This window comes from Garra rufa, chromosome 10 (assembly GCF_049309525.1).
Source record: "Garra rufa chromosome 10, GarRuf1.0, whole genome shotgun sequence".
Classification (NCBI taxonomy): Eukaryota; Metazoa; Chordata; class Actinopteri; order Cypriniformes; family Cyprinidae; genus Garra; species Garra rufa.
This window is the reverse complement of record NC_133370.1, coordinates 26,067,499-26,082,394: the sequence shown is the minus strand read 5'-3', so window position 1 is coordinate 26,082,394 and position 14,896 is coordinate 26,067,499. Positions and strand designations below refer to the sequence as shown.

General features: G+C 33.8%; 1 protein-coding gene across 1 annotated transcript; it reads left to right on the top strand.

Annotated features, from left to right (window-relative positions):
• Positions 1-1,597: 1,597 nt before the first annotated feature.
• palm1b (paralemmin 1b) lies at positions 1,598-14,681 on the top strand. The gene is made up of 6 exons (XM_073849281.1): positions 1,598-1,642; positions 5,171-5,251; positions 10,045-10,166; positions 10,267-10,324; positions 10,449-10,470; positions 13,020-14,681. The coding sequence occupies exons 1-6, from the start codon at positions 1,598-1,600 to the stop codon at positions 13,418-13,420; spliced, it is 729 nt and encodes a 242-aa protein (XP_073705382.1). The 3' UTR covers positions 13,421-14,681.
• Positions 14,682-14,896: the final 215 nt, after the last annotated feature.

Genomic DNA, 14,896 nt, shown 5'->3' with positions numbered 1-14,896 from the left:
ACCAATGGAAAGCATATTTATTCAGCAGCTGTATATATTCAGATTTTTAAATCTAAATTTCCTTTGTAGTCCAGGGTCTCATATATATATATATGAAAAATCATGGAAATTCATTGGTCAACCATTGTGGAAACCCTGTTAGACCTTGAGCAAATGGTTAGTGCGTGTTTTGTAAACTGCTATCCCTGAATCATTTGCTTACTGCTTTTGTTACCGTTCATGTTGCTCCACTTTTCATGAGTGGGCTTGCTTCATGAATCATCCTCGGCGTGATCTCAAGTGCTGCATTTGTGACTATCTACACTAGTGGTTTAAAATGCAGGTGTTAATGCAACATTGAGTGTTTTTACACCAAGGAGAGGTTCTGGGGTGAGTTTGAGAATAACAGTTATTTCATCGGTCAACAGTTAATACGTAGGTCTGAATGTACAGAAGTAAATCAATTAAGCGATTGCATAGATTTCATCTTGCATGATCCAGTTTGTTGAGAGTGATTCTTTAGGTCTGAAATCAGATAACATATCGACAAACATTCCCTGTGAGGGAGTGAACATGTGACTGACTGTGCTCTTGTGGGCCACTGAGATCACCAATCAGCTGGATGACTCTCCCCTGAAGCCATTTTCAGGAGAGAAGCTCTTTTTCTGTGGACCAGCACAGAAGCCTGAAGTAAAACTGGCTTTGACAAAAGACGTCATTGTGCCAGGTTCAACATAGCTTTCCATTGGCCATGTTCCCATTCCATGGTTGACCTCTTTTTTATCTGTGTGTCCCTTTTCCTTTGATATTTTTTGTAAGTTTCCTCAATCCATTCATTGTATGTTTTGCTGCCTCCTCACAGGATGCTCATCAACGTTGCCAACAAGTATGTAACCACAAATGTTTGAACTGCTTGTGTTGATATTAACCCTGGCTTGACTTTTCCACCACATTATACATGCAAAAAGGAGTTTTGGTTTCTCTTTTACAGCATCCATACTCGTATCAAAGTCTTACAGAAATATTGGAACCAGCAACGTTGGTCTTCCTTTGGACTGAGCTTTATGTTGGAGCTCTGGAATCAATTTAGGTTGGAATGCAAAGGACTGTTAACAGTCTTGAAATTTGCATGCCATTCATAACTTCTCCCTTCATCGCTGTTGGCCTGGTGTTTTCCGTTGCTGTGAAAAGATTTGCGATATGTATCGGTTCATGTCTGGAGTTTGATTTCTGAGAAGAGAAAAAGAGCTGCCCACTTCTTTTATCGATTCACATCGACCTGTTTTCCCTCGAAGGGGAGAAGTGCAAAACTCACTTGACAGGCTGGGCTCATATTTTACAGGAGTGAAGCATGTGGAGACATAAAACAGGGTCCATCTATAATGCATTGTAAAAGTGTACAAGACATTAGTTCAAATTTGCAGCTAGAGCAGCATACAAGGTCTTTAAGAGGAAATGATGTGTTTGTCTAAAGATCAGGCAGGGATCTGACCATGCATTATGAAAGAAAAAATGCTACACTGCTTTTAGGTGAATGTAAAGTGATCCTTATTGCTCCATTACTCGTGATGTGTCAGCTGTTTAAGCAAAAATGTAATTTCACTGCTTTTTTTGCAGGATGTCGGAAGCTTTGTCACAGGAAGAGAGACTTCGGGCCATTGCTGTAAGTAAATAATTACACTAATTCAAATTTATTTGTGTTAGGGTTGCCACAACTAATCAAGTAATTGATAATAAATCAATTAATTAATTTGGGTTTGTGTGCCATGTAAAGAGAATCTTTATCAGTGACATAACTGTACAGTAGCAAAACATACATTTCTCTCTAAAAAAATGCATTTAAAATTTGCAGACCTGCTGTAGGAAAAGTGCACAACCCCGGTTGTAGTAAGCTTGGAATAAGATGTTTTGCAAATATACACTACCATTCAAAAGTTTGGGATCCTAACGTTTTTTTAATTAATGTTTTATCTTTAGAAAGAAATTAATACTTTTAATCAACAAGGACGCAATATTTAGTAAACTTTTAACATTACAGAAGATTTCTGTTTCAAATACACTACCAGTCAAAAGTTTTTGAACAGTAAGGTTTTTAATGTTTTTAAATATCTTCTGCTCACCAAGCTTGCATTTATTTGATCAATTATAAGGCAATTTTGAAATATTTTTTACACTTTAAAATAACTGTTTTCTTTTTTAATATATTTTAAAATGTAATTTATTTCTGTGATCTAAGCAAAATTTTCAGAATCATCAGTCTTCTGTCACATGATCCTTCAGAAATCATTCTAATATGCTGATTTGCTGTTCATGAAACATTTATTATTATTATTAGCAATATTTAACACAGTTGAGCAAGATTGTTGTTGTTTTCAATATTCTTCGATGAATAGAAAGATCCAAAGAGGAGGGGGAAAGAAATTTTAAAAAATAATACTTTTATTTAGCAAGGATGCTTTAAATTGATCAAAAGTGATAATAAAGACATTTATAATGTTACAAAATATATTTATTTCAGACAAATGCTGTTCCTCTGAACTTACTCTTCATCTAAGAAACCTGAAACAAATTCTACTCAGCTGTTTTCAACATAATAATATTTATAGTAAATGTTTTTTTAGAGCAGAAAATTTGAATTTTAATAAGATTTCAAAAGGATCATATGACTGGAGTAATGATGCTAAATTTCAGCTTTGAAATCACAGGAATAAATTAAATTTTAAAATATATCTGAATAATAATAGAAAGTTATTTGAATAGAAAACAGTATTTTTAATAGCAAAAATATTTCAAAATTGTATTCTTTCTGCTGTATTTTGGATCAAATAAATTCAGGCATGGTGAGCAGAAGAGACTTCTTTAAAAAATTAAAAATCTTACTGTTAAAAAACTTTTGACTGGTAGTGTAAGGGTTTCGAATCATCAAAGAAATGTGAGATTCAGTATTGCCATCACATTTTCTAACATATATTTATATTGAACACAGTTATTTTAAATTGTAATAACATTTCACAGTATTGCTGTTTTATTATATTCTTGATCAAATAAATATATGAGACCCAAAACATTTGAACAGTAGTGCCAATTATATAAATAATCATGAAATAAATAAATAAGCCCTAGCATATATGACTAGCACTTTCAGAACTTAATTTTTGTGAACAAAATTCCTCGTTACACAACTTGGTTTTTGCATTGATCATGCAGAATCAGCATGAGGCAGATGTCAGGATACAGATCAGATGTACATAAGACCTAAGTGATGTTAGTCTCATGAGGCATTATGCTCCTACAGTATGTCAATGATCATCTATAACGGCTAATGTATGTCCAGTCAACAGCACTAAAGCACTTCTGTGACTTTAATTATTGATGGGACTTAGCATTGTTTTGTGAACAACCAGTCTAATGTTACTTTTAACCGTTTCTGCTGAGAAGTAGAGACTTCCTGGATGAATGTACAGGGTCAGGAGTTTTATAGGAAACATTCAGTTTAATGTGTTCACACAGGTGGAGAATATAGATGTCAGTCCGATTGAAGTGCTAAATACAGCTTTAAGTCATTGTAAGGTTTTAGGTCCTGTCTTTTATCCAAGCTTCTCTGGGTGTCACCCAATTATATGTTTTGTTTAATTTAATTTTAGCGCCACTGTTGGTTAATTAAGATTTAATAGACAAACTAGTGCCTTGATTAGACTTACTTGATTGGACAGCTAGCCTACTGTACGAATAGAAAAGGAGCTTTACTTGAGTTATTCAGTCCTCTCCTGTAAGCTGCTTTATGACCACAAAACCAAAAAAAATTATACATTTATACATTTTTATACATTTACAAAAAAACATGATCTTTACTTAATATCCCAATGATTTTTGTCATAAAAGAAAAATCGAAAAATATGACCGAAACAATGCATTTTTGGCTATTACTACAAATATACCCATGCTACTTTGGCTTTGTGGTCCAGGGTCACATATTTATATTTTAATAAACATGTAGTCAAATGTATACATTTACATTAGGTTTGTAACAGGGTTATAGTAGTTTACTGAAACTAAAATCATAAAGATTTTGTTAGTAAAATAAACTTTAACTGAAATTAAATCAAATATAAAAAAAACATTTTATTTCAGCTAGTTGCTGATGTACTAAAATAAACTATAACTGTATTTTTTTGTCTATAATTTATATATATAAATTTTTTTTTTCAGTTTTAGTTTTAGTTATTTTAATACATCAAGTTAACCTAAATGAAAATGAGAAATATTTAAATTTTTTAGAATTTTTAGTTTAAACTTGATTTTATTTTAATTTAAGTCAGTTTTAGTAATTTTGTGTTTGTAATTTTTGCCTATATTTTTTATTTCAAACACAGAACAAAATGACCAAAACTGACTAAAATTAAAATAAAAGCAAGTTTAAACTGAAAATATAAAAAATAAAAATATTAATATTATTAATACAACTATAGTATTTTTTTACAGAAAGATATTGATTCTTAAATCTCAAGAATTAATTAGTCTAGCCTGTTTTTATTTTAGTAAACGTCACATTTACCTCAGAAATAAGATATTCGGTGACTATATCCTTGTTTATTCGGCTACAAAAATAAACTCTAGAGAGAAGCATTTTGATGAATATATGCACCATAGAACATTACTCATTATAATTTTTTACTATTCTTTAATATTCAATGTATGTTTGAATAAATACTTAAAGTTTTTATGACAGTCAATTATGTAATTGTAAAGTTAGTAATATAACTTTTATAACTATTTTTATAAAAACTTAATTGAGTGTAATTTAAATGTTTGTATACAAATCAGTTTATTTTAACCCCCAGTATTATAATGTAGTATCAGTTGACTCCCATGTATATTTTACAGCATTAGCTGATAGATTTTTTCCTTGAGAAAATTTGCCATGGAATGCACCTGATATATATCCAAAAAAATCTATATTGAATCAAATCAAATTGCAACCTTGTGAATAGAAATCGACTTGAAATTAATCAAATTGTAAAATTTGTGTCAATACCCAGCCTTACTTTATATATAAACACAGATTGTGAATAGTATGCAATAACAATGAATTCTGTTTTCTTAACTGAGATTTGCACAGAGATTTTTTGATTTTGTTAAGTGGGAGGTTCAATATCTTTCAACTGAGTTTACTATTTCATCTGTCTTCCAGGAGAAGAGAAAGAGGGAGGCTGAGATTGAGAACAAAAGAAGACAACTTGAGGATGACCGCAGACAACTCCAGCATCTCAAGGTCTGAACACATAACCGCTAATAGGTTGCGGAAATGTTTTAAAAAGCTGAGCAGGTGTTTGCCATTGTCATCATTCAGACGGCTGTCAGAGGTTTTTACCCAGAGGTCAAAAGTCAGAGTGACATGGCGTGTCTTCTTTATGTAATTTACTGTCTGTCTGGTCCCACACTTCAAACTTCTATTTAAAACCCTAGTGTTGAAATGTATAATGTGAGAATATTTTTTCAGGATTTTGAAGTTGCTGAAGGAGAGAGGGAAGTTTTAACAGCAGTTTCCTGTTTGAGGGGACAAGGGAAAAAAATCTGTATCCTCCCTTTAAGTTCTGCCTTGTTATGATAAGTCAGGCTGTCTCACAAATTTTTTGGTTTTGAAGAGCTCATCTACATTCTGTAGACATCATGAGATCTTTTTCATTTTTATTACCAGTTTTACTTTGTTTTTAAATTAACTTAATGGAAAAGCAAAAATAATGAATGTTTTTAACAGGTTTTTGAAGCATCTTGCCTTCTGTTGTTTCTCTGTATAGAGAAAACAACAAAGTTTTAGTTGTCTCTACAAATTAAGCCTGGATAAAAGAAAATGCTTTAACAAATAATAATCCCATGTCACAAATTCTTTGCTTTTTCAGCATTTTTGAGTATTTGAACCCTTTCCAACAATGACTGTATGATTTTGAGATCTATTTTTTCACACTGAGGACAACTGAGGGACTCATATGCAACTATTACAGAAGGTTCAAACGCTCACTGATGCTCCAGAAGGAAAAACCATGCATTAAGAGCTGGGGGTGAAAACTTTTTCAATTTAAAGATTAGGGAATATGTAACTTATTTTGTCTTCTGGGAAACAATGTAACATGTAATTTTTTGTCACCTCTGAAGGGCAGTACTAAATGAAAAAATATGATATTTAGGCAAAATAGGAAAAATGTACACATCTCCATTCTGTTCAAAAGTTTTCACCCCTTGGATCTTAATGCATTGTTTTTCCTTCTGGAGCATCAGTGAGCGTTTGAACCTTCTGTAATAGTTGCATATGAGTCCCTCAGTTGTCCTCAGTGTGAAAAGATGGATCTCAAAATCATTTTTGGAAAGGGTTCAAATACACAAAAATGCTGGAAAACCAAAGAATTTGTGGGAGCTGAAGGATTTTTCTGAAGAACAGCTGGCAGTTTAACTGTTCTATCTCTAAACAAAAAAACACAGCTGTGGATCATTCAGTAACAACACAGTATTAAGAAACAAGGGGATGTACATTTTTGAACGGGGTCATTTTTATACATTGAACTATTATTTTTTCTTGTGTTCTATATGTAAGCATTTTTTATTCAGGTCTTATTCAGGTTAGTTCTAAATAAGAATATTCATTTTGTATGATCCCTCTTATTTTGGTAAAATAATTAACATTTTGCAGATTCTGAAAGGGGGATGTAAACTTTTGACCTCATCTGTAACTGTTCTGACTTTTCTTAACAGATCAGAATCTTACTTTTCACATTCACGCTTATGCATATTTAATCATGATCATAAATATTTTAAACGTGTGCAATAATAAATTATGTAATTTTATTATTTGAGAGCAGCCAAACAATCAATAGTGAACCGTATACATGACATATGTCATTCTCTTTATGATTTGTATGATCTCCGAATGCCTGCATACATTATCACCAGAGTTATTTTCATAATTCAAGCCAAAATATGAAAACGGCTACATTTATGCAAATCCTAAAAATCCCAAGTCTGCTGCAGAGGATCCGTGGTCAAAAATAACTTGTCTGCGTGCCTATCCTCATCTCCCAAGTATCCGGCAAGGCGATTGTTTCCCTTTTGTTATCTGTCACAACGTGATATTTTTTGTTTGTTAGTTTTATACCTGCCATTGTTTTTTTGTGCATAAGGGATTTTGCTCAGTGGGGAACAATGGAGCGGGCCTTAGTTTCCTACCGAGCGAGACTCAGATCCTTTGTCCTCCCTCTTTGCTGGGATTGTATTGCGTGTGCATGTGGATGGGTGTGAACATTTGGTGATGTCAGCATATCTGTCACCATGCCAGAATTTGCGGTCACAAAGCCAAAGAAGAGGGAGGGGGCTGAGGAACGAGAAAGAGAGTGGGAGAGGGTCATTTTGGACTGTTTCAAATGTGGACAGTTAAGTCACAAGATACTAAATGGAGTAACTTGTTGCTAATTCTGTGTAAGGGATTACGTCTGATACTGACCCAGTTTCGTAAGAATAGGGAGTAGGTAAGATACTTCAAGAAGGCAAAATGTTAAGATCTCATGTTGAAGATTGTTTTTCCATTTGGTCATTTTCAGCACACAAAAATGTCAGTAGTTGCCTCAGTCTTTTTTAGTTCATGTGACTGTGCTTTTCCATGAATGCCTCTTTTTTCTTTTCTTGTAATGAAGAGATTTTTTGTCCATACTAATTGCACACACACTTAACTAAAAAGCAACTAGGAAAGACAGTATAGTGGTGATAAAACTATTAAGTGTGGTCTTTTGTCAGTGGGCTGGGTGTATTTTTTTTACCATACTCTTCTTTCTCGTCTAGCAGATGAGGTCTCTTGTTTGTCCATTGACCTTCTTCTTTATGCTTTTGTTATTTTTGTGGTCTCACCTCACCTCACCTCACCTCTTCTCCTTTCATCCCACTCTTTGTTTTTTCTGTCTTTTCATTTTCTTCTCTAGAGACCTGTCTGAATGAATCTTTCAGATGTCAGTCTTGCAGAGCTCAGACACCACTGTCTGTACAGTAGAAACTGTAAGAATGAAAGATGGGAAGAAAAAAAGACATCAAACCTGAAGGCAGCTGTATATACACTACCAGTCAAAAGTATTTGAACACTAAGATTTTTTTTATGTTTTTTTAAAGTCTCTTCTGCACACCAAGCCTGCGTTTATGTGATCTAAAGTACAACAAAAACAGTACAATTTTGAAATATTTGTACTATTCAAAATAATTGTTTTCTTGAATATATTTTAAAATGTAATTTATTACTGTGATTTCAAAGCCGTTTTAAAGTTTTAGCATCATTCACTAAATTCACCAGTCATATTGTCCTTCAGAAATCATTCTAAAATTCTGATTAGCTGTGCAACAAAAAACATTTATAATTATTATTATGTTGTTGAAAACAGCTGAGTAGATTTTTGTCAGGTTTCTTTGATGAATATAAAGTTCAGAAGAACAGCATTGATCTGAAATATAAATCTTTTGTAACATAAATATCTGTATTACCACTTTTGATCAATTTAAATCATCCTTGCTAAATAAAAGTATTAATTTCTTCAAGCTTTTGAATGGTATAGTGTATAATGTTACAAAGCTTTTTATTTTAGATTGATGCTGATCTTTGGATCTTTTTATTCATCAAGGAATCCTGAAAAAATGTTTTAAATATTGATGATAATAATAATATTTTCTAAAAAATAAAGTTTTTGAGCAGCAAATCAGACTATTAGATATTGAAGTAATGATGCTAAAAATTCAGCTTAGAAATCACAGGAATAAATTACATTTTAAAATATAATTAAATACTAAACTGTTATTTTAAATAGTAAAAATATATGAAAATATTACTGTTTTTTCTGCACTTCAGGTCAAATAAATGCAGGTTTGGTGAACAGAAGAGATTTCTTTAAAAAACATTAAAAATCTTACTGTTCAAAAACTTTCGACTCGTAGTGTATCTATTCATTATTTATTTTATTCCCAAATAATGCCATCACCTACATCTTGGCTTCCTTTTTTGTGCAAGTTTTCAGCTCTTTATGAAACAACAGGTGTTATCAAGAGCTCTTTTATGTTTCTCTTATGTTTTGTCTTATCATGGGTCTTCGGTTCAGTGTTTGATGTTCAGCAGATGTTTGTTTTTATCTGCTGCAGGTTTAACAGTTTCTTCTTTGCTCTGCTAGACTATAAACTGTTGGCAGCAGCAGTTTGTGATGCTAAACTAGTTTTTTCATGAAAAAGCTTATGCTTTTTTTACATTTTGCATTTGTCTTATAATGTAACAATTGAATTAAACACAATATTTAGTGACAAAAAATGCAGGGCGGTCTTGGTTTTTTATCATATAACAGGTGACTGGATACAGTGGCTTGAAATTCCAAAGGACTCTATAGTTATCCAGTGTGCCAGGATGCTTAGCATTGCTAATTAAGTCCAGTGGCATCTCTAGTGCCACCTATGCTTGTACCCGAAATATCTTCCATCTCTGTGCCAGACACAGATGTCAGAATTCTGTTCAGACAGCAGTGGTTGATTCTGGCCCTGCCAGTCTAACCCTGCTCTGGCAGGAAGCCTTGTTTGAGCAGGCGCCTGTCAAAATCTTTCGCTATCCAGAAATGTGCATGGTGTGCATTAGCAGCCATGGAGAATGCCCTAAAGTAAAAAACTAATGGACAGCTAATGGTCATGTGCTACACTAACCGTAATGGTGCAGACTTGTTTATGTCAGCACAATGAATCAGACTGACATCAGATTCTCATTTTTCATGCATTCATTTTGTCAATATTATGCAATTAGGAACCATGATATAGCAGTTTAAATATATACTTTGACTCATCAAGAACACATTACATTGATCAAAAGTTACAGTAAAGACATGTATAATGTAAATGCTGTTTTTTAAACTTTCTATTCATCAATAAAATCTTGAAAAAATGTATCACGCTTTCTACAAAAATGAGCAACACTATTAAATTCCTGAAGGATCATGTGACACTGAAGACTGATGTTAACTCCTCTAAAAAGAAATCTCTAAGTCATATGGTCTGTTTTGACAGTCAAAGGCATTGAGAGAGCGATGGCTGATGGACGGAGCGCCATCCAGTGGAGAGGACGAGGCACAGAAACAACTACAAGAGGATGAAGCCAAGACCAAACTACTGGAGCAGACCATCCTCAGGTTAAGACCAGTCATTTAGTCATTTAATACCTTTTAATACCAACTGTTGGAAAAAATTCTAGCATACATTGCTCATGTTCATTTTCTTTTTCATTAACAGACTAGAAGAGGAGATCGATGAGCTTGAGAGTGGCGTGCCTTTGAATAAAGGAGAAAATGTAAGCTATTCATTTTGCTCAGTGTCATTTTTAAGTATATTTGCATGTAAGTCTGTTTAGTTTAATGAAAGTTTTAATTACTTCCAATAATATTAATGACTTTTTTTCATGTCTTCACTACTAGGCACTTGATGGTCCAGTGAAGGGTGAGTGTGAGAATATTTTAATATTTTGAGTTCTCCATCATGTTTATTTTTACAAGTTACAACACTAATATTGGCACCCTTGGTAAATATGAGCAAAGGCGGTTGTGAAAATTAATCTGTGTTGTTTATCTTTTTGATCTTTCATTCAAAAAATTCACTAAATTGTAATGTTTTACTGAAGTAAAACAATTGATAGTAGGGGGGGATCTCATTATGAAATAATTGTTTTTCTCCAATGCATGTCGGCCACAATTATTGGCACCCCTAGAAATTCTTATGAGTAAAATATCTCTGAAGTATATTCCTATTCCTGTTTAATTTTTTTTTTGCACACCAGGGTGACTAGAAACATGAAAATGTCATGCTTCTATAGGATTATAAATATGAGGAGCACAAAGGCCAAATTCCCTTAATCATCCATCACAAGGAGTAAAACCACAGAATATACAGTCAAATCAAAAATTATTCAGACACCAGATATAATTTTTGATATTTTTACTAGTGAGTGCAGGACACTATAGTTCATTTATGTAAAAGAGGATAGCAAAATTAAGTAAACTTTGACATATTATATCCAAAAATTCTTCATACAGTGGACTACCAGAAAATTGATAAAAATGTGGGACCAACAATTCAGACACTTTGACCTGACCATGTTTTGCTTGTGTTTTTTCTTTAATTGCTAATGCGACCTTTTTACACCACAGACTGAACAAAATTAATCATTGCTTGGTAATTGGTCAACAAAGTATTGATAGTTGTGTAAATATTGTCATACTTAAGGACATTGCACATTGAGTCCGAAATTTTCGCACATTAAAAAATAAATACGGCCTCACGTTGTGTGAATCGAGTTTACAAACTGCCTCCGAAACTTTTGCCCATCATAAAAAAAAATCGGATTTTCTGCATTTTCGCATCTGTAGCAAACATTCCGATAGGAAAGGATGACGATTATGAAAAAAAAAAACGCATATGAAACGATTTTGGTTGATTGTAATCATTTACATACCTTTCTATCAAAGTGATCTGACATAATCAAGATAAATTTGCTCTGACACAGTTTAACTCTGAGTTCTTGTCATATTTTATTACCATTTTCTAAACTAAAGCGAAAAAACTGTGATAATGTGAGAAATGTTAAAGGTGTCTGAATAAAATTTGGTTTGGTCTGATGTGCAGTATGAACAAGATTGCTGAGCTTCACAAAATAGAAAGTGGCTGTAAGAAAATTGCTAAATTGCTAAAGCATTAAAATTTCACCATTAGGACCATAATCAAGAAGTTCCAGTAAAACGAAAGATGTTACAAATCTGCCTGGAAGAGGATGTGTGTCTAAATCATCCTAATGCACACAGTGAGGGGGAAAGTTTGAGTGGCCAAAAACTCTCCAAGGATGAAGTATTGGAGAACCCCTACATTACCACAAGTTGTTCAGGAGGGTTTCAAGAAAAATCCAAAAACTCCAGCATATTCAGTTGTCAGACATGACTGAAACTTCAAACGGGATTGGCTTCTATGGTCAGATGAAACTAAAAAAGAGCTTTTAGGGAGAAAACCACCAGATGGGTTTGGTCCAGACAGGGATAAAAAAGTGCCCCATGCCCATGGTTAAATATACTGCTGGATCTTTTTTCTGCCGGAGGTCCTGGACATCTTGTTTAGATAGATTCAAATAAAAGCTCAAAGGGTTGTTTTTGCAGTGATGGCATAGAAGAACCATTTTTGGTTCCCCAAAGAACCTTTCAGTAAACACCTCTTAAAATAACCATTTTGAAGAACATTTAACCTTTTTACACTATAAAGAACCTTTTCTGCATTTGAAAGGGTCCATGGAAGGTTCTTCGTGGAACCATCAGTGCCAATAAAGAACCTTTATTTTTAAAAGTGTAATGAGCCATGGTTGGATTTTCCATTAGAACAATGAGCCAAAAACAAACATCAAAATCAACACAAAAATGTGTCACTGAGCTCAAAATGAAGCTTTTGCCATGGCTGTCCCAGTTCCCTGACCTGAACCCTATAGAAAATGAGTAGGGTGAACTACAGAGACGAAGCACCAACATGGAGCTGTGAATCTGAAGAAACTGGAGAAATTCTGGATGTGATATCTTGTCAGATGTTTCCAAACTCATCAGGCATTATAGGAGAAAACTCAGAACTGGTAGCTTGGGAAAAGGACCTTGCAATAAATGGGTGCCAATAATTGTGGCCAACGTGAATTGGAGAAAAACATTTATTTCATAATGAGATTCTCCCATCACTTTCTATTGTTTTACTTCATATTTACCAAGGGTGCCAATATTATTGAAGAGCACCGAATGTAAATATAACAAAAAGGATTGACTTGTTATGAGTTTGTTTGCAGTTATGGTCACTGTGTAGTTACACTGTTATCATGTGAAAGAGCCAACAGGGCTAACAGAGTTCAGTAAACACAGCTTCTGAAAGGATATTTCATTTAAAAGTTAATTTACAATCAATAACCGATTATTCCATTCGGCGTAAACAGTAGCGCAAGCTTAATGAGTCCCTTTCTCTGTCCCTAGAAGTTGAGAATGGCATCCAGCAGCCCAGCCCAGATCAAAATAGCAAGAAACAGATCACAGGCATTGAGGCCAAACTGCAGTGCACCAACCCTGATGCAGCCATTGAGAATGCCAGCGCAGAGCATCCCGTCACCATGGTGTTCATGGGTTACAAGAATGTCGAGGATGAGGCTGAGACCAAGAAGGCACTGGGCATAGAGGAGACAGTCAAAGCTGAATTTGTGGTCATTGAGGACGGCGAGAGCAAAGCTGGAAACGAAGGGGCCAAAGAGGACCAGGCACCACCTAACGGCAGCGCCTCCAGTCCTGACAAAGCTCAGGGCGAGGCTAAGAAGGAGGAATCAAAAGAAGATGGCAACTCGAAAGAAAAGCAGCCATGCAAGTGCTGCGCAGTCATGTGAGTGCGACCGGACGCCCTGAAGTTTAGACTCTGACGGAAAACTGACCCCCCCCGACCATAACACAACAATGAATAAGTATACCCCGTATACTTATAATTAACTTTTGTTGTCTAGTATGTATTTCTTTTTTTATTTCTATTAATATTTTTCTATATTTCTGTCTTGACATTTATATATCTATATATACATATATTTTCATTATGTAATCTTATGAAGTCCAGTATTTTGCTTGTTGAAGAACAGAAAACGAGGACCACAACAGACTCCAGTTTAGACAACAACAACATGGTTAAAAGAACATTTTTGTGGCCCTCATCCTTATTTTGTTTTAAGAAAAATAAGATGAACATCTATATATGATCTAGGTATTGATCTCCCGCATACATTTGTGTTTCTAAGATATTACTTTATTACTGAGAAGAAATGACTATATTGATATTACAATGTTATGCTTTTAATATATATTTTGAGCCTTTGGTTTTGGTTTAATTTCTTTTTTGCCAAATCATCTCAGACCACTGTGAACACTGGTACATGGAGTGTCGTCTTTGTCCGCAATCATACATTCTGCATCTCATAGTAGGCCAATATGTTTGTAAATATGATGCAATTATTTATGACTGTTCAAGCTATGGTAGAATTCATGTAATCATGTTTTATTCAAATAGGCTGCTGGAATTACCCCAGATCTCAATTATAACCACAGCAGATATCTTTTAACAGTAAATCACTTTTTACTTTTAGATAACCCATTTTAAATCTCTTTTCTACATGAAGGATAACATTGTTAGATATAACTGTAATCAATATTAATTTTTTTGAAGATGTAGTAACATTGCAATGCCTCATATTACATGTAGCCCATATTATTGAAAAGCATTCTTACAGTATGCAAAATATATCTTTATATCATTTGGAAAAAAAAATTAAATGAATTAAACAAAAGTCCAACATTCTTGTTTCAATGTTCAGGCAGTTCATTCACAATGATGAATTGTTCATAAGTGTTCAAGGTAAACAGTCTGGGGTCTAAAACATGTTTCTCATTCTGAGACCACAGCTTTGTAAATGTAGTTTTGCTGTCTTTCTGATATTTCAATTTAATGAATTATTTCAGTTTTGTGTAAGACAGTATGTGTTGTGGATATCAAATAATGTCATGAGTTATAGGTGCTTTATTGGTATGGCCAATGCCTGTTATGGTCCAAGTGTTTAAATCAGGAACAATGACAATAAACAAAAAAATGTTTGTTTACAGTTATGTATTGGTAATTCTTTGGTTATTACCTTGTTACTCACCTGCAGTCAACAAGTTCTGACAATGGCAGTTGTTTGGAAAATGACTTTCCTAGGGACAAAATGTTAGCATAGTGAATGTTTGATGATGACCCTGGACCACAAAACCACTCTTAATAGCACGGGTATATTTGTATACATAGTATGGGTCAAAATTATCGCTTTTTCTTTTATGCAAAA